The sequence below is a fragment of the Mauremys reevesii genome, linkage group 1 (genome assembly GCF_016161935.1).
Source record: "Mauremys reevesii isolate NIE-2019 linkage group 1, ASM1616193v1, whole genome shotgun sequence".
Classification (NCBI taxonomy): domain Eukaryota; kingdom Metazoa; phylum Chordata; order Testudines; family Geoemydidae; genus Mauremys; species Mauremys reevesii.
In genome coordinates, this window is record NC_052623.1 from 217,094,570 (window position 1) to 217,110,838 (window position 16,269).

Consider the following 16,269-nt stretch of genomic DNA (forward strand, 5'->3'; position numbering starts at 1 on the left):
AAGTAACTGCTCATTCAGTGAACACTGTCCAGCCTGTGCAATTAATGAGGCAGGGGTCCTTACAGAAAAATACTATGTGATCATGTAATTAAAGACTGTATCATAATGCATACACACAAGGAGGCTGAATTAAGGTTGTATGGGCAAACTGAATTCTGACATTGTCTAGTTTCTGAGAGCCTGATTTTGCAACATTAATGTTCTTTTAAAGGTTTTTGTATCTACTATATTGAGAATTGTATATAATATATGGGATTAATGAAATGTCTTCAGATACATTTGGTTGATAGACACACCCTGTAGTGGGTTAGAAGTGGTGCCCCCCAGATTCCTGCAGGGGAAAAGAGTGAAGAGAAATTATTCTCTCTTTCTCAGGGGCTCTTAGAGGCAATGACTCAGACTCCCCTGAATTATTCGCCATCCCTCCTGCTCCCCTCACATACTCTACCCAAACACTTACCAGTGCAGGGGGTGTCAGATGTGTCCGAAGCAGAGCGGTAGTATCGGCTTTGGCAGGCACATTCGCTGGAGCCTGGCACTGGAGCGTGGCTGTGGGCGGGGCAGAGTCTGCAGGTGGCATCTCCCACATATGCTTTAAAGGAACCAGTGGGACAGGCTACGGGAAAGAAAACAGTGACAGATGAAAAGGGGGAACCAATTACTCCAGATCCCAGAAGGAATACATTCTCCTTCAGGCTGAGACCACACTGCTGCTGGGAGAATCCTGTACTGACTGGCTGTGCCGTTTCAGTCATCCCATGGTAGCTCAGGCATTGCCTCCTTTGAGCTGGGATCTGTCCATTTCTCATCCCCACTAATGACTGAGACTGCCATTAAAGTTGAAGTGGCAGTAGCAGGCCTCCTATCTCAATGTGATTTCTTAAACCTCTCTTGAAATCCCCAATCTGGAACGGACTAGGAGCTTCAAGGTGGAGTCATCTGTGGATGATTCAGAGAAAGGGTTTTATTATCTGAAATAGATTTGACTTCTATTACTGGCCAAGGAGCATTAGCAATGGAGATGCCTAAGAGAGTAACACTGAAACTAGTGCGGAAATCTACCACATAGGAACACAAGCTGAGTAAAGAGCGCAATACAGTAAAACCAACCCCCTATTTATAATATGACAGCAGGTTCTAGGATGCCGCCTGGCAATGCAGGGCTCATGTGCTGAGTCACAAGTCAGGTGCTAAAGCCCTATTTCTGATGACTCATGCTAGCAGGTGGGTCTTTCTAGGTCCAGTTCAAAAGAAAATGGTTTCGAGTTTCCCTCTGAGCCAAAGGAAAATCCAATGAACAGCCGAGTTCAGGAGAAAGCTTAGTCTGAGGTTTCTGTTTGGTTGTTGTTATTTAAGTTCACAATCAAATAAATTCCCAGGAAGGAGGTAAGCTTGGACCAGACATAACACATGTACCTCATGTTAGGAGTAGGGTGAGACTGTTGTCTTATTCCACTATAATGAAGAATCTCCCTGATGGTTTCCATGAGCAAAACAACTCAAGCAGGGAGGAAAGCAGGACCAGGAGAAATAAAATGTGATAGATGGAGGGGGAGCTGTGTGTGTGGGGGGAACATGCATACAACCGTACGTATCAAAAAGTGTAAAACATGCACCGGAAGTGGACATATTGCATGGAATAATAATAATAAATAACCTTAGGAATGGCTTGGTGTATTGAGGGAACCCCAGCTCCCATCTCTACTGAAAATTATTGCTCGGAATTATTTACAACCCATATAGTCACTGAGGTGTGTAAGGAGTGACTACTGCAGCATGATTATTCACAAAGATGTCACTCTGTAAAAATGGCATTGTGGCACGATTGAATGTGCTTCAGTTTACAAGATTTCTTTTTCCCTAACTGCCATCCCTGGAAATTCTGCCTGGTCTTTGAGATTCAGTTGGTTCTTTTCTGGCTCATATATCATTCTCCACTTTGTTTCCTGTCAGCAGTCCAGCTGATGTGAAAACAGAAGAAAATGCAGCTCACTTTCATAGATTTCAAGGCCAGAAAGGACCACTGTGATCATCTAGTCTGACCTCCTGTACAACACAGGCCATAGAATTTCACCCAGTGATTCCTAAATCAAGCCCATAACTTCTGGTTGTGCTAGAGCATACCTTTTAGAAAGATAATTAATTTTCATGTAAAGGTTTCAAGTGATAAAGAACCCATCACATCCCATGGTAAACTGTTCCAATGGTTAATTATGTTCACTTAAAATTTCTGCCTTATTCCTAGTCTAAGTTTGTCTAGTTTTTGTCTCCAGCCATTGGATCTGGTTATACCTCTGTCTGTTAAAGAGCCCTCTAACTAGTAGAAATCTTCTTCCCACGTAGGCACTTTTAGACCATGATCAGGTAACTTCTTAACTTTCTTTGATAAACTAAATAGACTGAGCTTTAGTCTCTCACTGAAAGACCAGTTTCCCCGACCCAAAACCATTCTTGTAACTCTTTTCTGAACCCTTTCCTGTTGTTCAAACACCCTTTTGAATTATGGATCCCAGAACTGGACATTGTATTCCAGAAATGGTCTTGTTAATGTTGTATACAGAGGTAATACCACCTCCTGGCTCCTACTAAATATTCCCCTGCTTATATGTCTTAATATTCCGTATTCAATATACAGTATGGGCCCTGTACACAGGAAAAAAAACAGTGTTACATTCCTGTTCAGGAAGAAGCAGGTTGCTGGCAAGGCTGACATATGCAGCATGTACACACAAACCCTAACACTAAACTTGGAGGAGTGATAGATACGCTGGAGGGCAAGGATAGGATACAGAGGGACCTAGACAAATTACAAGATTGGGCCAAAAGAAATATGATGAGGTTCAACAAGGACAAGTGTAGAGTCCTGCACTTAGGACGGAAGAATCCCATGCACTGCTACAGACTAGGGACCGAATGGCTGGGCAGCAGTTCTGCAGAAAAGGACCTAGGGGTTACAGTGGACGAGAAGCTGGATATGAGTCAACAGTGTGCCCTTGTTGCCAAGAAAGCTAATGGCATTTTGGGCTGTATAAGTAGGGGCATTTCCAGCAGATCGAGGAATGTGATCATTCCCCTCTATTCGACATTGGTGAGGCCTCATCTGGAGTACTGTGTCCACTTTTGGGCCCCACACTACAAGAAGGATGTGGATAAATTGGAAAGAGTCCAGCAGAGGGCAACAAAAATGATTAGGGGGCTGGAGCACGTCACTTATGAGGAGAGGCTGAGGGAACTGGGATTGTTTAGTCCGCAGAAGAGAAGAATGAAGGGGGGATTTGATAGCTGCTTTCGACTACCTGAAAGGGGGTTCCAAAGAGGATGGATCTAGACTGTTCTCAGTGGTACTCGATGACAGAACAAGGAGTAATGGTCTCAAGTTGCAGTGGGGGAGGTTTAGGTTGGATATTAGGAAAAACTTTTTCACTCAGAGAGTGGTGAAACCCTGGAATGGGTTACCTAGTGAGGTGGTGGAATCTCCTTCCTTAGAGGTTTTTAAGGTCAGGCTTGACAAAACACTGGCTTGGATGATGTAGTTGGGAAATGGTCCTGCTTTGAGCAGGGGGTTGGACTAGATGACCTCCTGAGGTCCCTTCCAACCCTGATATTCTATGATTCTATGAAACCCACTTAAGAGCCTTCTGTGTCACACTTTGCTTAGAAATTCAGTTAAATGTTATGGTATAGCCAAGGCCTCCGTGTTCTTGGTTCAGACCACAGAATACATGTAAACCATGTACTGAGAAGACTCTCCCTGAGCTTGTTCCAGCTGTGGAAAAGGACACTGAAATGGTTTCAGGACCTGAGACCATGGAAATTCCAGAACTAACCAACACAATGGCACCAACACAATGGCAAGGGAAATTGCAAGAAAAATCACTAATCATTGTCCTATTGTACCATCCAAGAAAGTATTGCTGGCATCTCTGCATAAACTTGGGGGTAAAACAAAACAATTTGCTCACTGCTCAGAATCCACCAGAAACTGAAACAGGGACTGGCTCAGCAGAGACGTTACCTAACACCAACTCATTAAGGTCTCCACAGAATAGATATATAAATGGCTAACCTAGTAAAAACACATTCCCAGCCACAGGACAGAACAAACCCCTGAATGAGCTTGCATGGTCAAGGTCAAAGCAATCCACCTCTCCTATGATAAGACTAAATAGGAGGAGAGTAATGAAGGAATACTTTTAGATCAGTTTCGGATGTCTTCTAGTTATAATTCTAATTGTAATATTACTTAATACATGAAGTGCCATTTGCTCTACCACTACCCAGAATCCTGAACAGGAAGTTGGATGTGTGCAATTCAAAGAGTGTAAATAAAGCTTAGTGAATTGCTAGTGGAAAATTTAATGGTCTCTGTCTTTCCTTATGTAATTAATGTGTATAAGTCTTGTCAAGTACTGTTAGGCCCCAACCTTCCGGAAGTTGTAAGAAGCGGGTACAGTTGAATCCTGCAAGCATAAGCATAATCTATCTAGGAAGCTTTATAGGCTAAAAAGGAAACTCTGTAAAGGTAGATACAGACTTGTGGTTACTATGCTCTGCAACCAAATACCTCTTTAAGCTGATTCAAGCATTTTTTAGTCTAGCAAATTGACCACAATTAGCCACATAGAGAAGATATGAGATGAGCACAGGTGCACAGTTCATAAGATCAAGACAACCGCAAATACCACCCTAGAGCATTTGGCCACCTTGATTGGTTGACCTGTTTTGAAACATGGCCAGCAAATACCATAAAAATAAGATGCGTGTGTGTGTGTGTGTGTGTACACACACCTAAAAGAGATCACTCTTTGTCAGGCTCACATACACCCCCTGAACCAAAGGGACTTGCGCTTCACTGACTATGTGCCTGGCAAGTGCAGGAAATGGTCAACTGAAGGTAATGTATCTTTGGAAGAATGCAGGGTAAGCTTTTGAACTGAAAAGGTCTGGTTATGCTTGAGCTGGTTAATCTTAAATCTGTATTAATACTATAATTTAAGTATATTAGTAAATTGTTTAAGTTGTTTAAAAATAGTAGTAGTCAATAGTAACTGTATATGTTTTGTGCTTTGCTGGAAACAGGTACAGCGCTGGTGAAGTTAGTAGTTTATAAATCATAGTGGCTTTACAAGTCGTTGTGCCTGTCTTCAGTATAAGTTACCATCAAGTTTATCATAAAAGTCAGTAAAAGTTTATAAGTTGTTAAATAAGTTAATAGGTAGGTTAAAATTAGTCAACTATCGTTGATTAATATATCAGTATTGCATATGAATTTGTGTTGGTTGGGGATGGTTACAGTACACGTGAAGTCACTAGGCACATTCTGTCTGTGTTGCCTTTATAGTCATAAGTCATTAAAAACCTTTATTGAGGAATAATTAGTTGTTTAGTTTCTCTTTTGCGGACGCTACTCAACCTCATTACATCTGTTCTGGGTGGTGGGAAGTAGCGATCACGCAGAGCCCCATTAGGGTCCTGACGTCTGCCTCCTTCTTCCATTAATCTCCACACCTTACAAATAACATTGTCTGTATTGTTCCACCTGTTTTTATTGCAAGAACAGTCAGGATTGATGGCAGGTGCATCTATAAAGGGGGGGGGGGGATAAATTAAGTCACAGGGGATACAGTACACCAGATGTAATTCTATGTTGATTTCTAGCATCTTATTCACCCACTAGACGTCTGGGTGTGCTATACAAAGTTCTAGGCAGAGTGTGGTTCCTTGCAAGTAAGGGAGACAATGCTGGAACACAAGCTCTGTGGAAGTCTATTTGTTTGTTCTCAAGTTGCAGCCATGTTCTTTAATATGCACTTCCTGTTTTAAAAGGTCTGTTTTTTTCACATATCATGACACCAGAACTCACTGACCTCAGACTTTATCTACTTTCCCCCTCCCTGAATAATGTTTGACACAATCTCAACACTTGGTGTGAAAGCCTTTTTTTCTGCAGCTCCTGCTGTCTGGAACAGTGTTCCCATACCTCTCCACTTTAACAACTCACCATATCATTTCAAATATCATCTGGAAACATCTGAGTTTGATCTTAGGACTGAATGCTTTAAATTCATTCCCCAGACAATATCTTTGAACTGCTCTTTCTTGTCATCTTTACAATACGCTGTACACTGGCTGAAACTTGGACAGATGACTAACATTTTTTATATGAAGTGGAAACTGCCTCCACCCCTAAGCAAAGCATGGATCAGCAGTGTCAGAGATCTGTATACCCATTGTAGCTGCTTAAACTGGAAAAATGGGATTGCACTACAATCTTGTCACCAGCAATGAAGATCATGGATCTCTGGTGTTTCTCTACACTACATGAATTCGATGAAGTGGGTATTCACCCACGAAAGCTCATGCTCCAACATGTCTGTTAGACTATAAGGTGCCACAGAACTCTTTGCCACTTTTACAGATCCAGACTAACACGGCTACCCCTCTGATATTTGATCAGTGTTTCTCTGTGTCTGGTAATGTTTCTTTTTTTGTGAGGACTGAATTTTTGCCCTATTTAGGGTTCCAAGTGGCTGCTCTGCAGCTTTAAGAAACAGAAGACAGTGGAGTGTGAACAATGGCCCTTAATCTCCACTTAGTTACATCACTTTTCCACCAATATAACTATGGACCTCAGTGCAGTGACACTGGTGTCTCAGGCCTGGTACCTGGAAGCACTCGCTGTGATAGCCAATTTGTTTCTTTGCACAAAATAATATTTGTTACAGACTGTTGGTTCAGCAGCCACATGGTCAGCCACAGTTAGAGACATGGGGGCCAGGAATGGGCAGAAGATGGGCACAAGAGATGGGCAAGAGGCAGACTGAGAGAACAGGACATTGTGATAGTCTCCCAGAGCTAGGGTGACCAGGTATTCAGTTTTCAGACAACACCTGGTCGAAAAGGGATCCTGGTGGGCCATTCACTGTCCGGTTGGCGCCGCTGCACTGTAAGGCTGGAGCCTCCCTGCTAGCCTCCACACTGTGCAGCTCCCGGGAAGCAGCCAGCATGTCCCCCCCTCCAGCTCCTACTTGTAGAGGCAGCCAGGGAGGCTCCACGCACTGCCCCAAGTGCTGCCCCTGCAGCTCCCATTGTCCAGGAGCTGCTTGAGGTAAGCACCACCTGAAGCCTGCACCCTGGACCTGCCCAATCCCCTGCCCCAGCCCTGATCCCCCTCCCGCCCTCCGAACCTCTCAATACCAGCTCAGAGCACCCTTCTGCACTCCAAACCCCTCATCCTCAGCCCCACCCTAGAGCCTGCACCTCCAGACAGGGCCCTCAACCCCTCCTGCACCCCAGCCCCCTGAGCCAACCAGGTGAAAATGAGTGAGTGAGTGAAGTTGGGGAAAGTGAGCACCAGAGGGGCAGGGAGATGGAGTAGCGGTGGTGGGGGGCTAGGAGAAGGAGCAGGGCATGAGGGGCCTTGGAAGAAGGGTAGGGCAGGGGATGTTTGGTTTTGTGCGAGTAGAAAGTTGGCAACCCTACCCAAAGCTCCACTTACTCATGACACAAAATCAGATGCCACTCACAGTACATTGTGTAGATCTTCATACTATGATTGTCACTCTCCTTTGTGTTCACTTTGAGCAGCAGTCCACTAGTTAACAAGGCTGCATTTGAAAGCTTACATATTCTGGCACACAATATGGCAGCCACCCCAGGGAAAAGGACCCTCTACTAAACCACCTCAATTTGCCCCCTGAGCAGCAGGCCCCTGATTAGTGTGTAATCAGTAACTACTGTTTGCTCTCAGGTATGTTTGGAAGGTGCCGGAGAAGGTCCAGAAGGAGCAGCAATCCTCTCTCCAGCCCATATTTGTACAGCAATAAACAGAGTTTAAAAGAGGCTGAAGGGGAATGCTATAAGGAGTAGCAGGTGAAGTGAAATGAAAAGAGCCCTTTTTTTAGCCTAGGTGTAAAGCTCTGTTTGGGTCCTGGAATTTCTCGGGGAGAGATCATCATCCACCCTAGGATTTACTATAGCACCCCTGACCACAGAATATAAGCGCTTCCCGGCAATGACTGTACTTAGCACTTTTTACCCTGGGAGTTCAAAACACCTTAGAAAGGTGGGCTAAGTACAATCATTTCTACTTTACAAATGTGGGAAGTGAAGCACTGACGGTAAGTGACTTGACTAATGTCACAAAGCAGATTAGTATCTGAGCTCCCTGACTCCTAGGCCAGTCCTCTTCCCACTGAACTAAGCTGTGTCCCATAGATAAGCAATATACACAGACTCTGGGGAGTGTGTTTGTGTGTCATTTGTTGAAGATTTTGTACCTACGTTGTAGATAATAAATGCAAGGGTATACTACTCAGAGATCCTGACAATATTGGTTACTGTGCCCTTCACTATTAAGCCAAATCCCAGGGAAAAGGGAACATTTTCACATGAGACAGTTTTGTTACATTCTTCTTTTGTATTGTCTTGTTTAACATATAAGCAGGGTGATGGCTGATGCAATCTGCTGTGGCCTGGGTCACTGAATACATTACACACATACAGGCCCCCTCCCCACCTGCAATTTCTTCTCAAACCAGGAGCAAACTAAAATGTCAAGTCACAGGCAGACTCTACTTGGTTGTGGCAGCCACTCTGTCTGCCAGGTGCAGGAGGGGAGCTAGAAGGGAGGGGTCTTCGCCTCCAGGCAGCATCTGATTTCAGAACTGATCAGTGAAGCGGAGGTGAAATGATGAGGGATACTGTCCCCTCTAGGCGAGGCACCTGCGAAATAGGTTTGAAGCAGAAATAGTGAAGGCCACAAAAAAAAAAAAAAAAAAAAAAAGAAAGAAAAAAATCTGTGTGGACGGAGACCCAACCATTCATCTTAGCCCCAAGGACAGAGGCAGCAATTCAAGAGCTATGGAGCTGACATAGAAAGGAATCCTGACCACCCCTGGGAGAGAGCTCTTGCATATTTTTTTAATTATTCAGTAGGACAAAATAATCATTACATTGTCCTGTGTGAAACTAGGGGCTCATGCTGGGAGTTCCAGGAGGGATGAGGGCAAAGCCAGCTAGAAGGCGATCACATCAGCTGGATACCCCCATTTTTCTGCCTCTGGGATTCCTACTCTCTTATTGCCAGTCAAGAGGAAAAATAGCAACATGAAATCATACTGCAGGCAAAGCTGATCTGTGGAGATTAAATGTGATTCACAGATGTTCAAACCTCCCCCATCTTCCTAATGAAAAGATAATTGGAGAAAAATCACCATGACCTAAAATTTCTAGGTACTTACATTTTTCATTTTCAACCTTCGTCAAAGTTTGACAGCACTAGAGACAAATGGCCTCTCTGTATCCACAGAGCAGGTTCACCATGGTCAGGGGCAGCAGCACCTGCCTCCCAGCCCACACTGCCCCCAACCCCTGCTCACCTGCTCTTGGAGAGACTCCTTTCAGGGGGGAAGGGAGGGAGTCCAGGTTCCAGTAAAGAGGGTCATGGAAGTGGTTATTTGTGATATGGACATCTCTCTGCCACTGACTGAGAACTACCAACTCATTTCACACAGCAGCCCTCAGATGGGAACGTTTGGTCACTGCCAACCTAAATAGTGTTTTCACAAGCCTTTCCCTTCCCCCCCTCTCGATGAACAGGATGGCAAGGGTTAAGTCTGAGAGAGCTAGAAGACAAATTCGACTGGCATCTGAATATTTAAAAGCCCATCTCCTTCTGCTCCAGCAGTCACAGAGAGCCCAGGGGCTGACATTCCACAAACAGCCCAGCCCTGCCTGTTCAATGGCCCACTGCAGGATCCCACAACCCCCCCCCCCCCCCCCCCCGCTTCACAGCCTGATCTGATCTTCCATGTCTCATGCTAAGAGTAAGCTTAATTCTCCTCTCCCCGTGGAGGAATAACCAAGGGTCCATGCTCTTTTTCCCTGTGTTGTGACCCTGAGCAGTTTCTGTTAGCGAACACTACTCACCTGGGACAGTCATGGAGGAAATCCCAGCCTGATCCCACCCCCACCTGGTACATGCACACATGCCTTTAGTCTGACTCCACTGCAAATTCAACCAGCCACAGAAAATACCTACCTGCTCAGCAGGGATAGCGCAGCCTGATCAGCTGCATGGTCCCAACACCCTGGAAGAAAGCATGAGTGGAGCCCTCCTCAATTCCTGGTACCCAATGCCAGCACAGAGGGCTGGAGCCGCAGTGCCTCAGGGGGGCAGAGAGTGCTGCCTCTTCCCATTAAGTCAAGGGCAGCACTAGAGGAGAAGGCACAGTCAGGAAATGCACAAGTGCCTCTCTTTCTGTCGGCCAGTCTGCTCATGTTTCTCCGCATGGTGTCAGAATGCCAGTATGGCTCAGCTGGGCACTGCTCAGGCTTGGAGACACTGACCCATTTTCCCTGCTCCTCCTCCCCTCCCCCCTTGTGCCTGCTTATCTTTTGGAACTTGTGGGGAGGCTGGAGTGCCCCGTCACTGACTTGTATCAGTGACAAGTTTGGAGAATGGCGAGTACAGTGGGAGAGGGTATGGGGGTGGGGGCGGGAAGATGGGAAGGGACAGCACCATAACAAAAGCAGACAGGCTCAGGGGAGGGAAAGAGAGAGAAAAAACGAAACACAGGAAGACAGGAACAGAGAGAAAGGCAATGATACAAAGCCAGACACACAGAGAAAGGGGGAGAGGATGCAGGGAGAGACAGACCAACAAAGGCAGAGCCAGCCATACAGACAGGCTTTCAGCAGCACCAGAAGTGGAGATTCTCAGACAAGAGGATACACATAGCACTCTTTGCTCAGATGCTGTTTGGATGTCAGCTGCCCTGAGAGTGGGGCGCTGTGTGTGTGCTGCAAGAACAGGGAATGTTCCCCCAAGCTGATGTGATGCACTCTCTCAGGGAAGGGGAACTCTGCATCTGCATGGGGAAAATCTGCATGCTTCTTCCCCTTTGAAAGCTGGTGTCTTGGGCTGGTACCCAGGTCCAGTGCAACAGATGGGCCTGGGCAAGACCATGAGCATCCACTACAGGCTGGGATGGGGAGTGGGCCAGGTGCCAAGTCTCCAGTGCTACTTGAGCTGCAAATTAGATGGGATGCCAGTGGGAGAATACAGGGAGAAAGGATGGAGAGCAGCACATCTGGGAAGTCGCTGCCGCTCCAGGACGCCAGATGGATGGGGAGGGTGGCTCGAGTCTCTTGCGCACGTGCAAACACTTCCCCCGCCATCCTTTCAACATCACAAATAGCACAGGAGGCTTGGACAAGGAGAGATTATTGGATAGGATTTAATGGTTTTAATCAGAACTTTCTCTTCATCCTCCAATCTGTTTTCTGCCCACTATGATATTATAGAGGAAGAGCATGGTAGGATTGGAGGGAGACCCCAAGATTGAATGTGGGTGAGGGGAGCCCAGAAGAGGGAAATCGTATTGTTCAATATCCACAGGACAAAAAACGAACAAACACAAGCTCCTCTGTGAATGAGAATATAAAGCAGGGAAGCAAAAATATAGACCAGCCCCAGCCCTCACTCACTCCCCAATATCTCAGGTGCACAGATGCAGTTTAGTGGGACTTCAAAAAGACACACAATTATCAAAAATAGCAATACATATAATTAGTTTTTAAAAGTACATCTTAGGGTTGTATCTAGCCAGAAGGTAGATAATACCCACAACTTCAGTGCTCAGTACCCATTAGGAAAAACGATACTTAATAACAAACAGTAATAAAAGAACTATAAACATTAATACTTAGAAGCTGGCCAAAAGCTGGTAATAAGATGTGATAAAAATATGACTACTTTATGAAATGTTTCTATTTGTTGATATTTCAAAGTCTTGCCAGTATTTTCAAAAAACTATGACCAGCTAGTGCTAGTCAAAAATGTGAAAAACAAACAAAAAAAAACCACCCCCACCCCAACAATTGTGAACGTTTCGTTATATTTTTGAAATTTTTGCGTTTTTTTCCTCTAAAAAATAAGAGGCAGAAAATTTTCAGCTGGCTCCAGTAAGAACCTACTATGTCTACAGCACTTCCCTTCTGAGGGACTGAAAACATTATACGACATTAATTACACATTGGAATCTTATTAATTAATATAGCACCAAAAATGCCCCAGCCTCTTTTACAACACAAAGAAAGGAGAAGATACAGTGCCTGTCTCAAAGAGCTTATAAATCAACTTAGACACGATGACAGTAACAAACAACAGGAAGGGGATGGAGTGGGCAATAGCTAGTGTTACAGTAATAGGTTATGGTACATCTTGATGTAGGGTGACCGTACATCTCGTTTTGGCCAGGACAGTCCCCTTTTTAAGTCCTGTCCCTGATGTCCTGACTTTTTTTGCAAATCTGGGCATTTGTCCTGTTTTGCCAAAAAAGCGGGGTGCACCCCCCCCGGGGGGCATGGATGAACATTTTGGAAGGGGTGAGCAGTGATTTTGGGGGGCGGGGGTTAGGAGCCTGGATGATGTGTCCACTATGCCCTGCTCCTCCAATCAGGAAGCAATGGGGTGTCATGTGCTCACGCTGCAGCCCAGTCAGTGGGGAGTGCAGCCAGGATCCTAATTCAAACTCTTCTCCGGTTGGGCCATGGAGCCGTGTGACTTGTGGGCCCTGCCGGGCAACCCAACTGGTAAGTGACCAGCCAGGTCCCGCAACATGTGCTTATGCCATGGCACCAAGCGTGGTACGGTCCTTCCTGCAGGATGGTGGACTGGCAAACAGCTTTTGGGAGGGTGTTCCCTACACCAGGATACAGGCGGGGCCAAAGGATGTCTAGTGTCAAGGTTTGCATTGGTGGTGCAGTGGAAGGACTGGGATGAGCAGCATAGGAGTCAAGGTCTGGGAAGTACTGGCTGCACACAACTGAGCATGACTGTCGATGACAGAACAGGACATTTAAACTTGATACTCTGGGCAAGGTGGACTGATTCAATGAGGGGGATAATATGGTCTGAACCACTAGCCCCATTGCTATAGAGATGTGGTGTGAGGCACTACACACCCCTAAATGCCTTCTGTGCAGAGATATGGTGAGGCCATAATTAAACTGATTAACGGGGGAAGTGTAAAGGGGTCAATGTAGATAAGATGGTGGGAATAGCCTGATATTTGATGGATGGTGGGGGAGGGGGAAGGAAAAATAAGGGAACAGTCAATGAAACTGAAAGGCAATGAATGTGAAACTGACAAAAGAAAATACTTTGCCTCGTTGACCGTGGAATGCATTGCCACTAGATACATAAAGCTAAGTGCTTAGAAGGTTTCACAAAAGGTTAGACATTTATGAAACTATCCATAGTCACAGCAGATAAAATAAAAATTATCCTAAGATATATAACCCTTCATGTTTCAGAACACAAGCCAACCTTTGATATACATGGGTAGGGAGAAATTAGTCCTATGGTTAAGTTATTCAGTTATTGGCCAGTAGTGACATTCTTGAACATTAATCTGAAGCAGCTGATACTGGCCACAGTAAGAGGACAGGATACAGGATGGGATGGGCCACTGGGCTGAACCAATATGGGAATTCTTGGGTATCTGGAATTGATTAATTAGGGAGGGCATTGAGAACTGAATGGAATGGGGGTAAATAGTGAACTGATGACTTGTCTAGGGGGCTAACAGAATAGACTACAGAAGGTGAAACTGAACTGGAAGAAAGATGTGGGACACTGTGATGGGGCAGCAGCCCCTCACTGGCTGACAAAGTGTTAATAGAGGCCATGGAGCAGCTGCACAGAACCCAGCCAACCAGAGGAAGGCTTGGAAGCGGCCAATCAGGGCCAAGCTGGGTCCTATAAGAAGGGCTACAGGGCAGAGAGGAGGGTGGTCTCTCCCTGGAGCTTGAGAGGGGACTGGCTGCCTGTAGTGAGAAGTACCTGGGACAGAGCAGTGCTGGGCAGGGTCAGGGGAGCAAGCAGAGCTCCAGCCTGGCTGGCTCCCAGACTGTGGCTTTGATACGGGGGCTGAGTAGGTGCTGGGGCTATGGGGAAGTGGCCCAGGGAAAGCAGGTAGTGGCAGAAGGGAAGGAGAGGCAGTGAGCGGCTGCCAGCTCTAGGGTCCCTGGGTTGGGGCCCAGAGTAGCGGGTGGAACTGAGCTGCTCCCCCCCCACACACACCCCTTTGCTGCCCTACTGGCTGCCAAGGGAAGTGGCCAGCCAAAGGACTGCAGTTTGCCCCTGAGCAAGGGGCTGGATTAAGGGCTACAGTTTGCCACTGTGGTGAGAAGCCAGCAAAGGACTGCCAGTTCCCCCAGAAAGGGGGACACAATGGAGTTGGGGGACAGCTGGAGGGCCATGCCCTGAAGAGGATGCTATGGTCCAGAAGCGATGTGAGTCCCCACAGACAGTGAACATGTTGGAGAAGCAGTAACGGAGACAGAGACACCATGACAGGAGGGTGCCCTGCTGATGGACAGAGCTAATTCCCGAAGCAACCAGCAGGAGGGGCCATGGTGGTGAGCACAACCCATTACAGACAAAAAATAATGAACTGATTGAGGACAGATTGCTGAAGTGTGATGGAAGGAGGTCATATAAAATTGATTAAAGTAGCTGTGGACAAGAAACGAATGGATCTGGGGGCAGACCAAACAATGGACTTTTGATGTGCTGCATGGACAGGTGGGGCAAATTCTTGATAGGAATTGTGGGGTGGAGGGTGAATGGACTGTGTGAGGTAAAAAAGGGGGATGGAAAAAGAGAAAATGGTTTGGGCAGAGAAAGAAGGGAGTACAGGTGGGGAGCAGACAATGAATTGGGAAAAGTAGTGTGTGGATTTAAGGGAACGTGGAGTGTAAAGATAGTTGGGGAAGAGATCAGGGAACATGAGGGAAGGAGAGAGAAATATACATGCCCAGAAAATACACAAGGGGATTTAGGACCCTTTGCTCCCTGGTGTGCAGCATTAGTTGGTAATTTAACAATATAATTTGCTACAGGCAAAAGAAGTCCACATAGACACTCTGTAATCTTGCTTTTTCCTTTTGGGTAAACAGATAAAAACACTTCTGAAATCTTCTCACAATGTGGTAAATTGCATGTGCCATTTCACAACTGATGTAGACAGTGGCAAATGAGGATTAATACAGGGATAGATTTTTAAATGGTAGGCTACAACTGTGTTAAATTTAACAGAGGAGAGGGGCGCTATTCACCCAGACTTTCACCTACCAGGTATTTTAAGTGGATGCAGTGCAGGGGTTGCAGGGCTCCAAACTATCTAACCCATAACTTGGGGTAAACAGGCTGTGATACTCTGTGCCTCAGAGTAGCATCCTGGAACGCCTATATTCACTATGGTGATATTATGATATGTTTTGTACAAAGTATCTCTCAAAAAGCATTTCACGTACAACAATGGAGTAGCCAGAGAAGCTGATGGCCCATTAAAGGGAATCCACACTTCCAGCAGGTTTCTCAGAGAAAGTACATAAACAACGGAGAATGCTTGACCAATGGAGGTGGACTCCCATGTCACAAGCATAGATTTTTCCAGCAAGCTTGAAGAAACTATAAAAAGGGGGGAAGTGATATGATCACCTGGCCTCTCTTCCCCCGTCCAACACCTGGGGGAATGTCTGAAGGATAAATACTTTGAATGGGGGAAGGGTGGTCCCAGGCTGGAAGCTCCAGCCTACATTTGAGGATCTATGACCTGTTTGTACCATCTTAGCTCATAGAATATCAGGGTTGGAAGGAACCTCAGGAGATCTAGTCTAATCCCCTACTCAAAGCAGAACCCATCCTCAGACAGATTTTTGCCTCAGATCCCTAAATGGCCCCCCCTCAAGAATGGAACTTATAATGCTGGGTTTAGCAGGCCAATGCTCAAACCATTGAGCTATCCTTCTCACTTCAGGGTAAGAAGCTGCTTGATTCAAATCCTGTTTTAGTTTGTAGCACTCAGACTGAATTTATTTTTGTTTCTTAAATAACCAACTCTAATTTATATGTCTGCTACTTATCACTTAAAATCTACCTTTCTGTAGTTAATCTGTTTTATATATTACCTAAAAGTGTGTTTTGGTTAAAGTGCTTGGGAAACCTCAGATCAGTTTACAAAGGCTAGTGCAGGGTTTCTCAAACAGGGGTCACTGCTTGTGTAGGGAAACCCCCTGACGGGGCAGCCCGGTGTGTTTACCTGCCCTGTCCGCAGGTCCGGCTGATTGCAGCTCCCACTGTGGGAGCCACGACTGGCCGGACCTGTGGACAAGGAAGGTAAACACACCGGCCCAACCGCCCAGGGGCTTTCCCTACACAAGCAGCGACCCCTGTTTGAGAAACCCTGGGCTAGTATA

General features: G+C 45.9%; 1 protein-coding gene across 4 annotated transcripts in view; it reads right to left on the reverse strand.

Moving 5' to 3' along the window:
- LOC120402372 (ephrin type-B receptor 5) overlaps window positions 1-16,269 on the reverse strand; it is a 150,679-nt gene that overhangs the window by 38,159 nt on the left and 96,251 nt on the right. For all 4 annotated transcript variants that reach the window (XM_039532997.1, XM_039533004.1, XM_039532992.1 and 1 more), the window contains one exon: window positions 461-616. In XM_039532997.1, the coding sequence (XP_039388931.1) occupies window positions 461-616 (156 nt within the window). The remainder of the gene's footprint in view (window positions 1-460; window positions 617-16,269) is intronic.